At 35.2% G+C, this 14,571-nt stretch overlaps 1 protein-coding gene across 1 annotated transcript in view; it reads left to right on the forward strand.

The window, feature by feature from the left end:
* Positions 1-14,571, forward strand: part of Ttn (titin) — a 285,547-nt gene that overhangs the window by 139,408 nt on the left and 131,568 nt on the right. The window contains exons 146-155 of the mRNA XM_042688233.1: positions 66-140; positions 902-973; positions 1,610-1,702; positions 2,284-2,361; positions 3,649-3,717; positions 3,949-4,017; positions 4,166-4,462; positions 5,218-5,298; positions 6,047-6,124; positions 12,859-12,945. Of these exons, the coding sequence (XP_042544167.1) occupies positions 66-140; positions 902-973; positions 1,610-1,702; positions 2,284-2,361; positions 3,649-3,717; positions 3,949-4,017; positions 4,166-4,462; positions 5,218-5,298; positions 6,047-6,124; positions 12,859-12,945 (999 nt within the window). The remainder of the gene's footprint in view (positions 1-65; positions 141-901; positions 974-1,609; positions 1,703-2,283; positions 2,362-3,648; positions 3,718-3,948; positions 4,018-4,165; positions 4,463-5,217; positions 5,299-6,046; positions 6,125-12,858; positions 12,946-14,571) is intronic.

Below are 14,571 nucleotides of genomic sequence, written 5' to 3' on the forward strand. Positions count from 1 at the left end.
TGTTCTTCTTGTTGTCTTTCTTGTCCTTCTAAATAAGTTCTTATCATAAAACAATGTCTTTAAAGTGCCTGAGATCAAGAAGAAAGTGCCAGAGAAGAAAGTGGTTGTTCCTAAGAAGGAGGAGACTCCTCCTGCCACAGGTACTGCTATTCTCAAGAACATTAGATGCTGCCATTTCTTCCCTTCACCTAAAAGTCAAAATATCCTGTTTGGTACTTATTAAAATAGCTTATACTCTTGCTACCTGCCCGTTGTCTGTATGTTTGTGAAACTGAAATTATATAATATCTTTTAAGTGCCTGAAGTACCTAAGAAACCTGAACCAGAAAAGAAAGTGCCTCCTCCAAGTCTTAAGAAAGCAGCAGCTCCACCTGCCAAAGGTACCAGTTGTTTCCGGGATATGTTTAATGCCAGTGTTGAACTGTGGTTTCATCCACGCAAGAGCGTTCGACATAAATCTTTGTAGCCTGTGGTCTGTCATTGACATATTCTTTACTTGTGACTTGTATGTGTCCTCGTCAGTGTCATGTTCATTTTCTACTTTGTGTTCATACATTTTACATTGTATCTCTAAATATGTTGTTTATCAAAAGCAAAAAGATTAAAGTTCTGTATCTTTAAAGAGCCACATGTGACTAGGAAACCAATTCCTGGAGTATGCATCATTCCTCCTAAAAAATAAAAAAAGAAGAAAAGGTTATAGCAATAAAAGTTAGGATTTCTTTTTAACTGGCTCTTCATCTTAAACCACAGATCTCTTTATTCTCTTATGAGTCCTGTGAAATGTCAGTGTTTCTTCTCATGCATATATGTTGTCATAAAAAAATGGGACGCTTGATCTTCATATATTCTTCTTTGGCTCTTGCATTTTAAATGCCTAAAACAATCAATATCTTTTAAGTTCCTGAGGTACCTAAGAAAGTAGAAGAAAGACGAATCATTCTCCCTAAAGAAGAAGTTCCACCAGCTGAAGGTAGATGACTTCCTAAGAAAATAGCATGTCAGGCTTCATTGTGTTGTCATTGTCTAGTATTTAAATGAAGGGTGCATATTTCATCCTAGAAAACAAACATATTCAAGCTCTAAAACAAAGTATACGTAGATGTTATTTAGTAAAAATTGGGAAGGCAAACTAATATATTTGAATCTCCTTCTTGGATGTTTCACCTGTGTGTGTGTGTGTGTGTGTGTGTGTGTGTGTGTGTGTGTGTGTTTGATTTCAGTGGAAAGTTTTGAAGGGAAACTTTATTATGAGAAAATTTTCACCAAAGAACTTGAATGACTATGACAGAATAAGCCTTCCTGAAAGAAATTTCAGGTCAACCTGAGAAACTAACACAGAAAAATCTGTCTTGTATGCCTACGTGGCTGTTTGACTCCAAACAAGTCTGCCTACATTTTAAAATATAATAATTTCAACTAAATTCTCAGAGGTTCTACATACCTCCAAATGCTGGGATGAGCATAACATATTTTTAATATCAGTAGATTTTCTTTTGAAGATCAATGAGTTTTATGAGCATTTAGAAGTCTAAGCAAATATGAGCTATCATCTTAACTCAATATTCGAGAGAATTTTTAAATGACATACAAAATAATCTTTTTGAAGTGTTTGAGGAACCTGAAGAAGAGCTGGTTCCAGAAGAGATCCCAGAGGAGCCACCTAGTGAAGAGGAGGTGGAGGAAGTGATGCCACCTAGAGGTACAGCCCTTTATTATGAGTTGGACACTTAAAATACTTGGTGTTCCAAATCTTCCTCTGAATTTGTCCAAATCTAATACTCACCAGTACTCTTTTCTTACATCACCTCAATGACATTAGAAGACTACTTATTCCTGGTGCCTGAAGCTATATGTCCCTTTCTACTTTCTAACTTTTCCTACTTCATCTATAACACAACTAAGACTTAAAAGATGATGTCTTTCTTGTTGGCCCTTCTTCTTAGATTGTAATTCTTAGTTTTGTCTTCATTGCTAATGCAAGGGAAGAGTCTATTTGTGTAGTAAAAGTGTTAATGTTTTAGTATTATCCTTACCCATGTATTCCTGAAGACTATGACACTCAATTGCATGATTAATGCTATGTTTGCATATAGGATTAATAAATCTCACCCTCCTATGCCTCTAGAGTCACTGTTTTATTGACATTACCACCATTTAGGTTGCTAATCTCTTTTTAAATAGATAAATGTTTTATGTTGTTGTATTTATTTATTTGCTATATAAGTGTTGTTCTGTTCATTGCATGCCTTTTAAAAATTATGTCCATAAAATATTTTTAAGTGCCTGAAGTTGTTAAGAAGCCAGTTCCTGAAGCACCTACTCCAGTTCCTAAAAAGGTGGACGCACCACCAGCTAAAGGTATATTAAATCCCAATTGATGTCATTAAATGCACATTAATTTTCATTCTAGAGAGCATCTTCTTTTACTTCTTCCTTATAGTAATTTAAACAGAAAAGTCATGACCACTAAAAATACAACTCATCTCATTTTTTTAGACCTTTCTGGAATGTGAGTAGATGACTATATGTAGATTATTCCAGAAGCAACTTATTTTTAAACAGCTGAAATTTTTATATGATAGCATACCTCTTTGTATTTCTATACAGAACAATGAATCCTTCTTTCTCACATTCTACTCCCAAATTTTGTTAGAGTTTTGCTATACATTATTATAATTATTTGTGATCTTATAAAGTTCTGTTCTGATGCTTGAATAATAGCATTTTTAAATAGTTTTGGGTCCCTTTTGTATTATTTATACTAAGAATTCAAGATTATCATAAAACTTCTTACTACCTCCTAATTTAGTTAATGCTTCCAATAATATCTTCAGCCATCAAAATATACTGTCTATATTTCAACCAACTCCTCAACAAACATAATAGTGCCCAGCAGAACATGAAGTCTATGTCACAATCTGAGTACTCTAAGACAAGACCATCCCGAAAAAATTTTTCATCAGCTGGGCACCACTGGCTTAGGCCTGTAATCTTAGCTACTCAGGACACTGAAGTCTGAAAAGTGAGATTCAAAGAAAGCCTAGGCAGGAACACTGTGAGACTCTTATCTTCAATTAACTAGCAAAATGCCAGAAATGAAGCTATGGCTTATGTGATAGAATGCTAGCCTGGAGCAAAATTGTTCAAAGTTGGCTCACTACTTATAATCTCTACAAGAAAGAGAGAGACAGAGATAGCGACAGAGAGACAGAGACACAGAGAGAGAGAGAGATTCTTACCAGGCTCATGCCTCTGATCCTAGCTAATCAGGAGACATGCATAGATGTCTCTGAATTTCTATCTCTAATTAACTAGCCAAAATGATAGATGGTGTGGCTCAAGTTGTAGAGCTACCATCATTGAGAAAAATCCAAGTGAGAGTGCAAGGCCCTGACTTAAACCAAGCACTGGCATAAAAACAAAAAACAAACAAAATGGGGAAAAAGGTTTTGCATGGCTGTATCTTCACTTCTAGAGTATTATTAGTACAAACAAAAAATTTAGGAACCTAATATATAGTATGCTTGTCTCAAAAATAAATGTCCAACACTTTGAGATTTGTAATGTCATAGTTGTTCCTAATGTTTGTATTTGTGTGTATTATTGAGCATTGTCAGCTAATAAAAGTGCCTGATATCTTTAAAGTACCAAAGAAAATTCCTGAGGAAAAAGTACCTGTTCCTATCAAGAAAAAAGAGGCACCACCAACCAAAGGTACATCGTTTTCTTTTAAACCCAAACATCCTCCTTTATCTTTCTTCATTAACATATGTATTATAGTATATATGTGTGTATAGATATATAAATATATATCCTATGTCCTGAATGTTTTTGTCTGTTGTATATGAAAACTTACTCTTGCAAGTCTTAAATGTTAAAAATGTATCTTTAAAGTTCCTGAAGCCCCAGAAAAAATCTTATTAAAGAAGGTCCCAGAAAAGAAAGCCCCAGAAAAGAAAATACCAGAAAAGAAAGTCCTTATGCCTAAAAAGGAAGCTGTTCCCCAAGTTAAAGGTATTTTGGAAAATTCTTTGATTTTTCTTGTACTGTTGCATGCAAATCTTTGGTTGTTGTTGTTGTTGCTTTTCTTACATTTCTCATTGTGTACCATTGCATCTCCTGTGTTTAAAAAATAAGTCTCTTAAAATAGATACTCTTTCAGGGAGAACCTTTGTTGAAGAAAAAATATCAGTTTCCTACCAACAAGAGGAAGTAGTAAAAGAACGAATAGAATTAGAATTAGTGGAAGCAAAAGTGGAAGAATTCCTTGAAGAAGAAGAATTCCATGAAGTTAAAGAATATTTCGAAGAAGAAGAGTTCCATGATGTAGAGGAATTCATCAAAATAGAAGAACGCCAGTTTCAAGAAGAACAGAGAGTTGAAAAAGTCCATAGGGTGATAGAATTTTTAGAGGCTGAAGAAGTGGAAGTATATGAAAAACCTAAAGCTCCACCTAAAGGTATAGGAATTCTGCAGATAATACAAACTGCTCTGACTTTCTTTTGAAAATATTTTGCATGTTTGGTTGGGAACCTTAGAAACCCTATGAAGTACTTTAAGTATGAGTTTAAGCTATTCACTGCAAAATTTATATTGAGTAGAGATTTACCACCGAATATAATTTTGTAGGCAACAAAAGCAATATTTGACACTTATTAACATAGGTCACTATGAATTTCTGGGTTCTTTTTAAAGTATAATTCAGGAAGTTAAATGATTGTTGCAGGTAGAGAAACAACTAACCAGTTTTTCAGTAAAAGAAACTCAGATCACTGAGAAATTTACATGTCTGGGCAAAAAAAACATGGCTTTGTTAATGTTTTAGTCAACTGTGTCCAAACCAATAATTATGTATCAAAAGATTATGGTATGTTATGATATCTTTTGTAGAAAACAAGGGAAGTAAATGAAGTATAGGTAATGGCACCTGCATTCTAATGAATTCTGAGGATAAACCATAACATAAATAACCTCTCAACAATACCATTCCAGATTTGCATGAATTAATACATGTGTTACATAAGGATTATGCATATACAGTACATGTACAACATAAGTAGCACAATCAAATCTTCCTTGAAAGTAGTCACAGTATAAATGTGAAACTATGAAAAAATCATTTTGTAGGTCATCTTGGTACTAATTTTAGTGGTAGTATTTCATATTACTTTAAGTTCATTCTAAATCAGTATCTGAACACTAATATCTTTGAAGGGCCTGAGATATCTGAGAAAACCATCCCTCCAAAAAAGCCAGCCATTAAAGTTGTCCCTCGAAAAGAGCCACCAGCTAAAGGTATTTTATTAGTGAAAACTTGCTTACCTCATTTGATAAGTAGTCACACCTTGGTTACTTACAAGTTTGCATCTTGCTTGATGTTTTTCTTCTGTGTTTTGGGAATTCTAAAACTAATACCTTTAGAGTTCCTGGGAGCCAAAGGAAAGTCTACCAAGAAAAATGTAGTCAGTGTTGTTAAATGTAAAATATCTAAACCAAATATTTGTATTAACCATAGAACTAGGCTTCTTTGGTTCTATTTGATTATGTGTTCATTAATGTGTTTATTTGATAACTTTTTATTGATTACTAATTGTATGAACCCATTAAACGTAAAGCTATTGTAAATATGTGACTAATATCCCTGCTTTTTTTTCTTTTTTGTTAACTTGTTGAGTGTCTCAGTAGAAATTTTTAAAATCTTTTTAAATAATACAAACTTGTATCTTGAAAGCTATTGAAGTATACAAGGAAGTTATCCGTGAAGTACCTTTTTTTCTGTCAACACAAGCAGAATTAGCACTAGATAAAGAGGTTTTGCTAATTTTCATGTCTAGTTCCTACAATCTAACATGTGAATTCCCCTGGATTTTTGTTGTCATATTTGTTATCAAATTTCAATTCATGTTAAATATTGTCCTGATTGATGAAGTAATATATGTCTTTTATGTTGAGGCCATGTTATACCTGGTTTATATATGTTTTATGTTCTAAAAATCTTCTTGAGTATTTAATATAAAAGAAATTATTACTGTTATCTTTAAAGTACCAGAGGTGGCGAAGAAAATTGTGGTAGAAGAAGAAATACGTGTTCCCAAAGAACCCAAGGTTCCACCAGCTAAAGGTATCTTGCCTTTGCTGATTCACTACTAATATTAAATTCTTTCATATTCATTTCTTGATTCACTTTCTCTTTTGAGGAAATAACTAAGCACTATGAGCTCCTCAACCTTTCTTTTAAAGCTCTTATTGTGTATAGCACTGGAAAGAAATATTTTTCTACGTGACTAATATGTCCAAAGTATAAAGTTTCTTATAATAAATCATCAATTCATAAACAAGGCAATCCAGTGAAATGCATTGTGGATTGACTTAGATTTGTGGAATTTTTTACATTCTCCTTGTTAGATGTCTCCTTTTGTCTTGATAATTCATACTCAATTGTGTTCTTTAAAATAAGACAAATAAATATCTTTAAAGCACCTGAAGTACACAAGAAAACTGTTCCAGAAGAAAAAGTTCAAGATACCATTCTGAAAAAGCCAGAAGTTCCACCAACTAAAGGTATACACTGATACCAATCACAACTTGAAACACATCTTTGGTTAGTTTTTCCATGTGCCAGAGACATTATATGTGACATTATATCTTTGTATTTTATTTATATTCTTAATATCATAAATCTCTTATGAATACCAACTCATATACTAATATCTTTAAAGTTCCCGAGGTGCCTAAGAAAATTATTCAAGAAGAAAGATCACCTATTATTCTTCCTGAAGACACAGAGATATACAGTGAGTGTAGAAAAATTGGTAATTAACTTATGTTTTACCTGTGTTCTGACTTTCACTATGTGTCTGCGTAGCTTTAAAATGTAAATGTACTAATATCTTATAAAAGCTCAACATACCAACAATATTTGGCTAAAATTAAGGAATTGAATGGCTATGTGCCTCAGATAAGATATATTTCCTTGCTAATTTAAAAAATAATTGTGTACATAAAACATTACCTTATTTCACAATATTTATTTGTCTTTTTTGTTTGTTTCTAACACAAACATTACTATTGTCACTTTTTTACTATTCATAATTCACTCATATTTTGTCAATCCTGGTTAGTGACCACAGATTTATAAGACTACTAGAGTCCAAAAGAATTGTTAATACTTTTTTGCTTTCCCATAAAATGATTTATTTGAATAGTAAAATAACATAAATAATAACTTATTTTAGTAGAAAGTTACTCAATACGCTGAATAATATGTGTTAGTAGTCAAGATATTCTTCCAATTTTTTAAATCTAACAAATTTCTGATTAAGACTCATTTGGGAAAATGTTTTCATATTAGGTTGAGGTAAAGATATAGATATATATCATATATAATAAAGGCATATATAATACATATATATGAGATCACTGCCTTCTTTAAAAACCTTTTTTCATGGGCTGAGAAGGTGGCTCAGTGGTAGAGTGCTTGCCTGACCTGCATGAGGCCCTGCGTTTGATTCCTCAGCACCACATAAGCAGAAAAAGCTGGAACTGGCTCTGTGGCTCAAGTGGTAGAACACTCACCTTGAGCTGAAGAGCTGAGGGACAGTACCTAATCCCAGAGTTCAGGCCCCACGACCGACCAAAAAAAAAAAACTTTTTCCATAACTACATTTGGTTATTGTTATCATCTAATCTGCCTTGCTAATAGCTGAAGAAACTTAATTGTCTTCATTTGCTTTATTTTCCAAATATTAAATCATTTTTCTTGTTCTTTTCTGGTTTTTTTTTGTTTTGTTTTTATCTTTTTGTACCAATACTGGTGCTTGAACTCAAGGCCTTAAGATCCTGCTTGGCTTTTTCTCTCAAGACTAGTAGTGCTCTACTACTTAAGCTACTTTTTGCTGGTTAATTAGAGATAAAAAGTCTCATGGCTTTTCTGCCTGGTCTGGCTTTGAACTACAGTTCTCAGGTCTCAGCCTCCAGAGTAGCTGGTTTCAAGTGTGAGCCACTTTTACCCAACTTTCTTTTTCACTTCTAATCTATAGATGTTTCTCACACTCATATTAAACTAAAGCCATACACTGTGATGTTAACACATAATTAACAATACTCTTAGAAATTTTCTTATATAAAAATTTAAATACAGAGAGTTTTCCCACACCACCACATCTTCCCTGTAAAACTCTACCAAAAGTGACAGCAATAGGATAATTTTAACTATAACTTTCTGCAGATAAATGGAAGAATTATATAATCCTTGGCTAATGAGGTCCTCAATTTTGTTACCATGATCATAAAGGACTTGATATTTTGTATCACAAGACTGAAAATGATGCTTATGTTAGTCAATGTGTTCTTGTCTATAACAGTCTATATCCTGCCACTAATTTGCATAATGGCAGACTATGTGTTATTTTTTAATATTATTCTCATCTACTTGACATACTTCTAATTGTATACTAATATCTTTAAAGTTTATGAAGCATCTGAAGAATCAGTTGTAGAAGAAAAGGTGCTTGTGACACAGCCTCAAAAGCCAAAAACCAAAGTAATAAAAGGTATATAATACCCTGATTCAGTCTGAATCATACTTATTTAGGACTCATTTTAGAAGCTTGAGTTTTTCTGCTCCGTTTATAAATATAACTTTATTCATATCTTTTAAGTGCCAGAGCCACCTAAGAAAGTTGAAGACAAAATACATGTGATTATTCCTAAAAAGAAAGGAACACCAGCACCTAAAGGTATATTTCAGCTACATCAAAATCAGATGAATATCTTTAGCTTTAACATTTTATCATATTCTATATTTCATTGCCTTTACTACATTGTAAACCTACTAATATCTTTAAAGAGCCTGATACAACCAAAGAAGTTTTTCCAGAGTTGAAGTCACCCAAGGCTGTTCCTGAAATTCCAGAACATCCTCCAACTGAAGGTATAATTCTCTAGTTTTGAAAATCTTAAGAAAGCCTTTCTTCTTCCATCTACAAAATATGTTTAGTGCTTTACATACATTCTCACAACCTCTAATGCCTGATACTAATATCTTTAACGCATCTTACAAGGATGCCCAAAGCAAGTAGCTATGATTTGCTCCCAAACAATATATCAAGTATTAGAGCAAAAATCAAAATTTCTAACTTAAATTACCTGTTACTATGCCTTTCTTTGTGTGTCATATCATTGTTTCCTCAATTAAATAATACTAATATCTTTAAAGACTTTGAAACCTACAAGGAGGTGTTTGCAGAGAGAAGAATACATGTTACCAAGAGAAGAAAAGTCCTGCCACCAACAGGTACCAGCCAGAAGAAAGCCTACCTTCTTACAACCTCACGGTTAACATGTGTGTAAACACTAATATCTTCAAGGCTGAGGTGCTGCCACTCTAGTTGTTTTACCTATAATATTGGGATTTCCCATTAGACACCTCAGTAAACTCATTTGTGTGTGTGTGTGTGTATATGTGTGTGTGTGCGCGCGCGCGTGTGTGCCAATATTGAGGCTTGCACTCAAGGCCTATGCTCTTGCTTGGCTTTTTTTTCCCTCAAGGTTGGTGCTCTTCCATATGAGTCACACCTCCACCTCATTTTGCTGGAGTTTCATGAGATTTGCTGCCCCAAATGACTTTGAACCTTGATCCTCATATCTTAGCCTACTGAGTAGCTAAAATTACAACCATAAATAACCTTTCTTTCTTAGTCTGAAATCCTATGCTGTTCTTTTCTCCTCTAACCTCAAAGCATACTTTTTTTTTTTTAAATAAAAAAAAGGATGACGGGTAAGGGCTCAAAAAGAAGCCAACCCAGATCAGAAAGTAGCTGTTTTGATCTTCTCAAACTAATAGTTACAGGGAGACGGTGAATGAAAATCATTTTTTATTTTCCATTATCTAATTTTCTATGCATCTATCATTCCAAAAATGTTACTAGGAGGTGACCCAGAAAGCATCCCCTGATAATCAGATATTCACAGTGCAACTGGAACGTCATGTTCTAGAGCTGTATGTAATTATTACAGAATCTCTACATTGCTCCTCTTAACTCCACAGTGCAACGCATTCATGTCTTTAAAATGCCTGCAACCACCTCAGGAAGTGCTGTTCATGAAAGCCAGACCTGTGGTGGTTCACTCTAAAATTGTACCTCCTCTCTAAGGGCATCATGGCTGCTATCATTCCTTCCTTCATTTATTTAGTAACATTTAGTAAGTTTACTATGGCCAAGGTGGTTAAGAAGTGGAGAACAATGGGGCTAGGAAGGTGGCTCAGTGGTAGAGCGCTTGCCTTGCATGCATGAGGCCCTGGGTTCGATTCCTCAGCACCACATAAAAAAAAGCCAGAAGTGGCACTGTGGCTCAAGTGGTAGAGCGCTAGCCTTGAGCTGAAGAGCTGAGGGACAGCGCCCAGACCCAGAGTTCAGGCCCCACTACTGGACCCAAAAAGAAAAAAAAAGTGGAGAACAATACATAAAACAAATGATGTTTGATTCCTTTCACCAAGATTCTATAGCTCATCCATTCTTGGAGAAAGCACCCAGTAGCCACAGAAATCAGTTTAGCTCACTTCATAGTATTCATGTCTCAGCTGATCCTTTGAAACCCTGACTCTAATGCTAATATCTTCAAAGCACCTGAAGCTGAGGATGAAGCTGTTCTTGAAATCAAAACATTTGAAGATGTTCTTGAAGAGCCAGAAATACCACCCATGAAAGGTACCTTTCACCTCTAAGCAGAAGTGGAAGAAGAAATCATCTGCACTTTGACTTCAATCTAAGATTTTTTTCTAACACTCTTCCTAACTCCTAAATACATAATTTTACTAATAACTTTCAGGATCCGAAGCTCCACAATTAGTTCCCTCTGTATAGAAAACATTATAGCTATACCTGCCCAAAAATAAATCCTTCTTCTAAAAATATGCTTGGCACAAATACAATCCTGCCTGTCCAGGAAAGATTGGTTCCAGGAAATCCCTCCCCTATTGTGAATTCCAAAATCTATAGATGTACTATTTCTTTACACAAAATGACACAGCATTTACATACAACCCATGCAGTGCTTCCCTATACTGTGGAACATTTTTCAGATTATTTACAATAGCCAAAACAATGTAATTACTATGTAAATAGTTCTTACAATGTTCAGGCACTAATTGCAAGGAAATATTATAGGTACGGATTCAGTACAGATGTCATGTTTCCATCTACAGTTGGTTGAATCAGGATGTAGAAGACTGACTCTACCATGAGAGTGCAGGGTATCTTAAGAACTTCCTTGTAGGCTGAAGTAGGAAGAGATCCTCTTAAGGATGCTTGGAGGAAGCACCCTGTAGCCATAGAAATCACTTTAGCTCTGTAGAATAGTTTATTGATGGAGCAAAGGGAGTGGGGGAAAGACCAGACACTGTTTTAAAGCTACATTTGCTGACATCATGGCTACTGATTTCATTCATCATTTTAAGTTTTCAATATGAAATACTAATATCTTTCAAGTGCCTGAAGCACCTCAAGAAGTTCTGCCTGCAATGAGAGCTCCATCCAAGAAAACAGAAGCTCCTTCAGCTAAAGGTACAAGTCTCGAAGCTCTCAGGCTCAACAAGTAGCTCTAGCAATTCTGAAAATATTATACTGTTTCTAGTCATTTTCATACTACTAAATGTAAAAATACTAATTTCTTAAAGTGACCGAAATGCATCAAGAAACTGTCCCTGAAAAGAAGATGTTTGGGATTCCTCACAAACCTGAAGTTCTTTCAGATGAAGGTATATCTTACTGGAAGTTTAACAGGGAGGAAAAATGCCTCATTCCTGTCTAAGTTTGCTTCCTATTTGTTTTGATTCATTTCACTCCGAAATGTAAAAATATCAATACTCTTATTTTCATACATGATAGGGAGGTAGGGGAGACAGAAAATCTTGGAAATGTTTGTGACGTGTGTCATTCATGTCTGTGTGGATTCCTTTGCCTTGAATGTAAATTTACTAATATCTTCAAAGTGCCTGAAGCTCCCAAAGAAGTGGCCCCTAAAAAAAAACAAAAGAAACTTGCATCTCAAAACCAAAAGCACCACCCAGTAAAGGTACTGGTTATCCCTGATTGGAGGTTCAGTGGAGGGAAGAATACCTCTTTTGTTTGTTCTTGTAAATGTTGCTATGTGTCTGTTGGTCTTTGTACTTTCTAAGTGCAAAAAATACTAATATCTTTTAAGTGCCTGGGACTCAAGAGATTGTCCCTGCAAAGAAAGTGTCAGTGGTGCCTAAAATGCCAGAAGCCCTACCTGTGACAGGTATTTGTCACTGTCCTGAAGCTTTCTAAGATCTAACTCTTCTGCTCTTGCAAGTACTTCATCCTAGTGGTCTTTAAAAATTCTAAGCATAATTTCACTAATCTCTTTAAGTGCCGGAAGTGCCGGAAGAAGTTGTCCCTCAGAAGAAAGTACTTGCGGTATCTCCTAAAAAGCCTGAAGCCCCACCTGCTAAAGGTAGACACCTTGATGTTACTGCATTTGATAGTGTCCACTTGTCTTTACTCTGCCTAATTGCGAAAATACTAATATCTTTAAAGTACCTGAGGTGCCAAAGAAAGCCATCCCAGAAAAGAAGGTGCCAGAAGCTATCCCCCCAAAACCAGAAAGTCCACCTCTGGAAGGTAATGTCAAAACTACACAAGTTAGGAAGATAAATAACTGCTCTTTTTACTAGAAAATTACATAAAACAATCAAGAAGTCTTATATTAAACATCTTACCAAATAATACAGGAAAAGTATCATTAGTTGTCTAAAATAACTTGATGAATGACTATCCAACATAAGCATTATTTTCATGTTTTCTAAGCATATGTTCTGTATTATTTTTGAAGTGCCTGAAGTGCCACCGAAGGAAGCCATCCCTGAAAAGAAAGTACCAGTGGCTCCTCCCAAAAAGCCTGAAGTTCCACCTCCTAAAGGTATGTACCATTACATATTGTTGATCATCTGTCTCAGAGGAAAGTATATCTAAGTTTCCACCACTCTCCTGCATTGTATTTGCATGGATATATTGTCAATATGCCCCTTTATGGTTCTAACTAAACATACTAATATCTTCAAAGTTCCTGAAGCCCCTAAAGAAGTTGAACCTGAGAAGAAAGTATCTGTGGCTGTTCCCAAAAAAGCAGAAACCCCACCTGCTAAAGGTATTTACTCCCATTGCCACGTCAAGAAAATACCACATCTTATGTTCCCCACAGTCAAAAACTATGATTGTAGAACATATCTTCACAATTCATGAATTCTAAACCTACTAATATCTTTAAAGTGTCTGATGCTGCTCAAGAAGTTATTCCAGAAAAGAAAATCACTAGGAGACTGCCCAAAAAACAGGAAGTCCCATCTGTCACAGGTACATGTTAGCTAAACACTATTCTGCAGAAGAAATACCTCTTTCAGCTTGAAAATAAATGTATTCTATAGATCATCCTTAACCTAATTATAAAACTACTAATATCTTTCAAGTACCTGAAGTTCCTCAAGAAATTGTCCCAGAAAAGACCAGACCAATGGTGCCCCCTACAAAGCCAGAAGCCCCTCCTGACACAGGTACTTGTCAGCTCTCCTTATTCTGCAGAAGAAAAAAAATTATTTCATGAAAACAAGTGTAGACCTTTGCTCTTCAAAAAAATCTAAGTGCGAAATTGCCAATATCTTTCTCAAGAATCTGAAGTTCCCCAAGAAATTGTCCCTGAAAAGAAAAAGCCAGTGGTGCCTGCTAAAAAGCCAGAAGCCGCTCCTGTCACAGGTACTTGTCAGCTCTCCTTACTTTGCAGAAGAAATAGCTCTTCCATCTTGAACATAAATGTATCGTGTTGGTCTTCATTAACCTAAATGTACAACTACTAATATCTTTCAAGTGCCTGAAGTTCCTCAAGAAGTTGTCCCAGAAAAGAAAACCCCCAGGGTACTGCCCAAGAAACAGGAAGCCCCACCTGCCACAGGTATATGTCAGATGAGCATTATTCTGCAGAACCAATCATTTTTATTTGAAAATGAATACAGTCTATTGCTAATATAAAGCCTAAGCATAAAACAACCAATCTTTTAAGTGCCTGAAGTTTCCCAAGCTATTGTCCCTGAAAAGAATAGACTGGCACCTCCTAAGAAGCCGGAAGTCCCACCCGTCACAGGCACTTGCCACCTGTTTTTATTCAGTCAAAGAAATACCATTTTTAACTTAAAAACAATGTAGTAGATTGCTGTTCAGCACTCTAAATGTGAAACTACAAATATCTTTCAAGTGCCTGATGCTATTCAAGAAGCTATTCCAGAAAAGAAAACCCCCAGGGCATTGCCAAAAAAACAGGAAGCCGCTGCTGTCACAGGTATATGTCAACTAAACATTATTCTGCAGAAGAGATGCCTCTTCTCTTTTGAAAATATAGTCTCTTGGTCTTTATTAACCTAAACATAAAACTACTAATATCTTTTAAGTGCCTGAAGCACCCCAAGAAATTCTCCCAGAAGAGCAAAGACTTGTAGTGTCTCATAAAAACACAGAATCCCTGCCTGTCCCAGGTACTTGTCACCTCTTCTTTCTT

The sequence above is a fragment of the Dipodomys spectabilis genome, unplaced genomic scaffold (genome assembly GCF_019054845.1).
Source record: "Dipodomys spectabilis isolate Male_0828 unplaced genomic scaffold, ASM1905484v1 ptg000115l, whole genome shotgun sequence".
Classification (NCBI taxonomy): Eukaryota; Metazoa; Chordata; class Mammalia; order Rodentia; family Heteromyidae; genus Dipodomys; species Dipodomys spectabilis.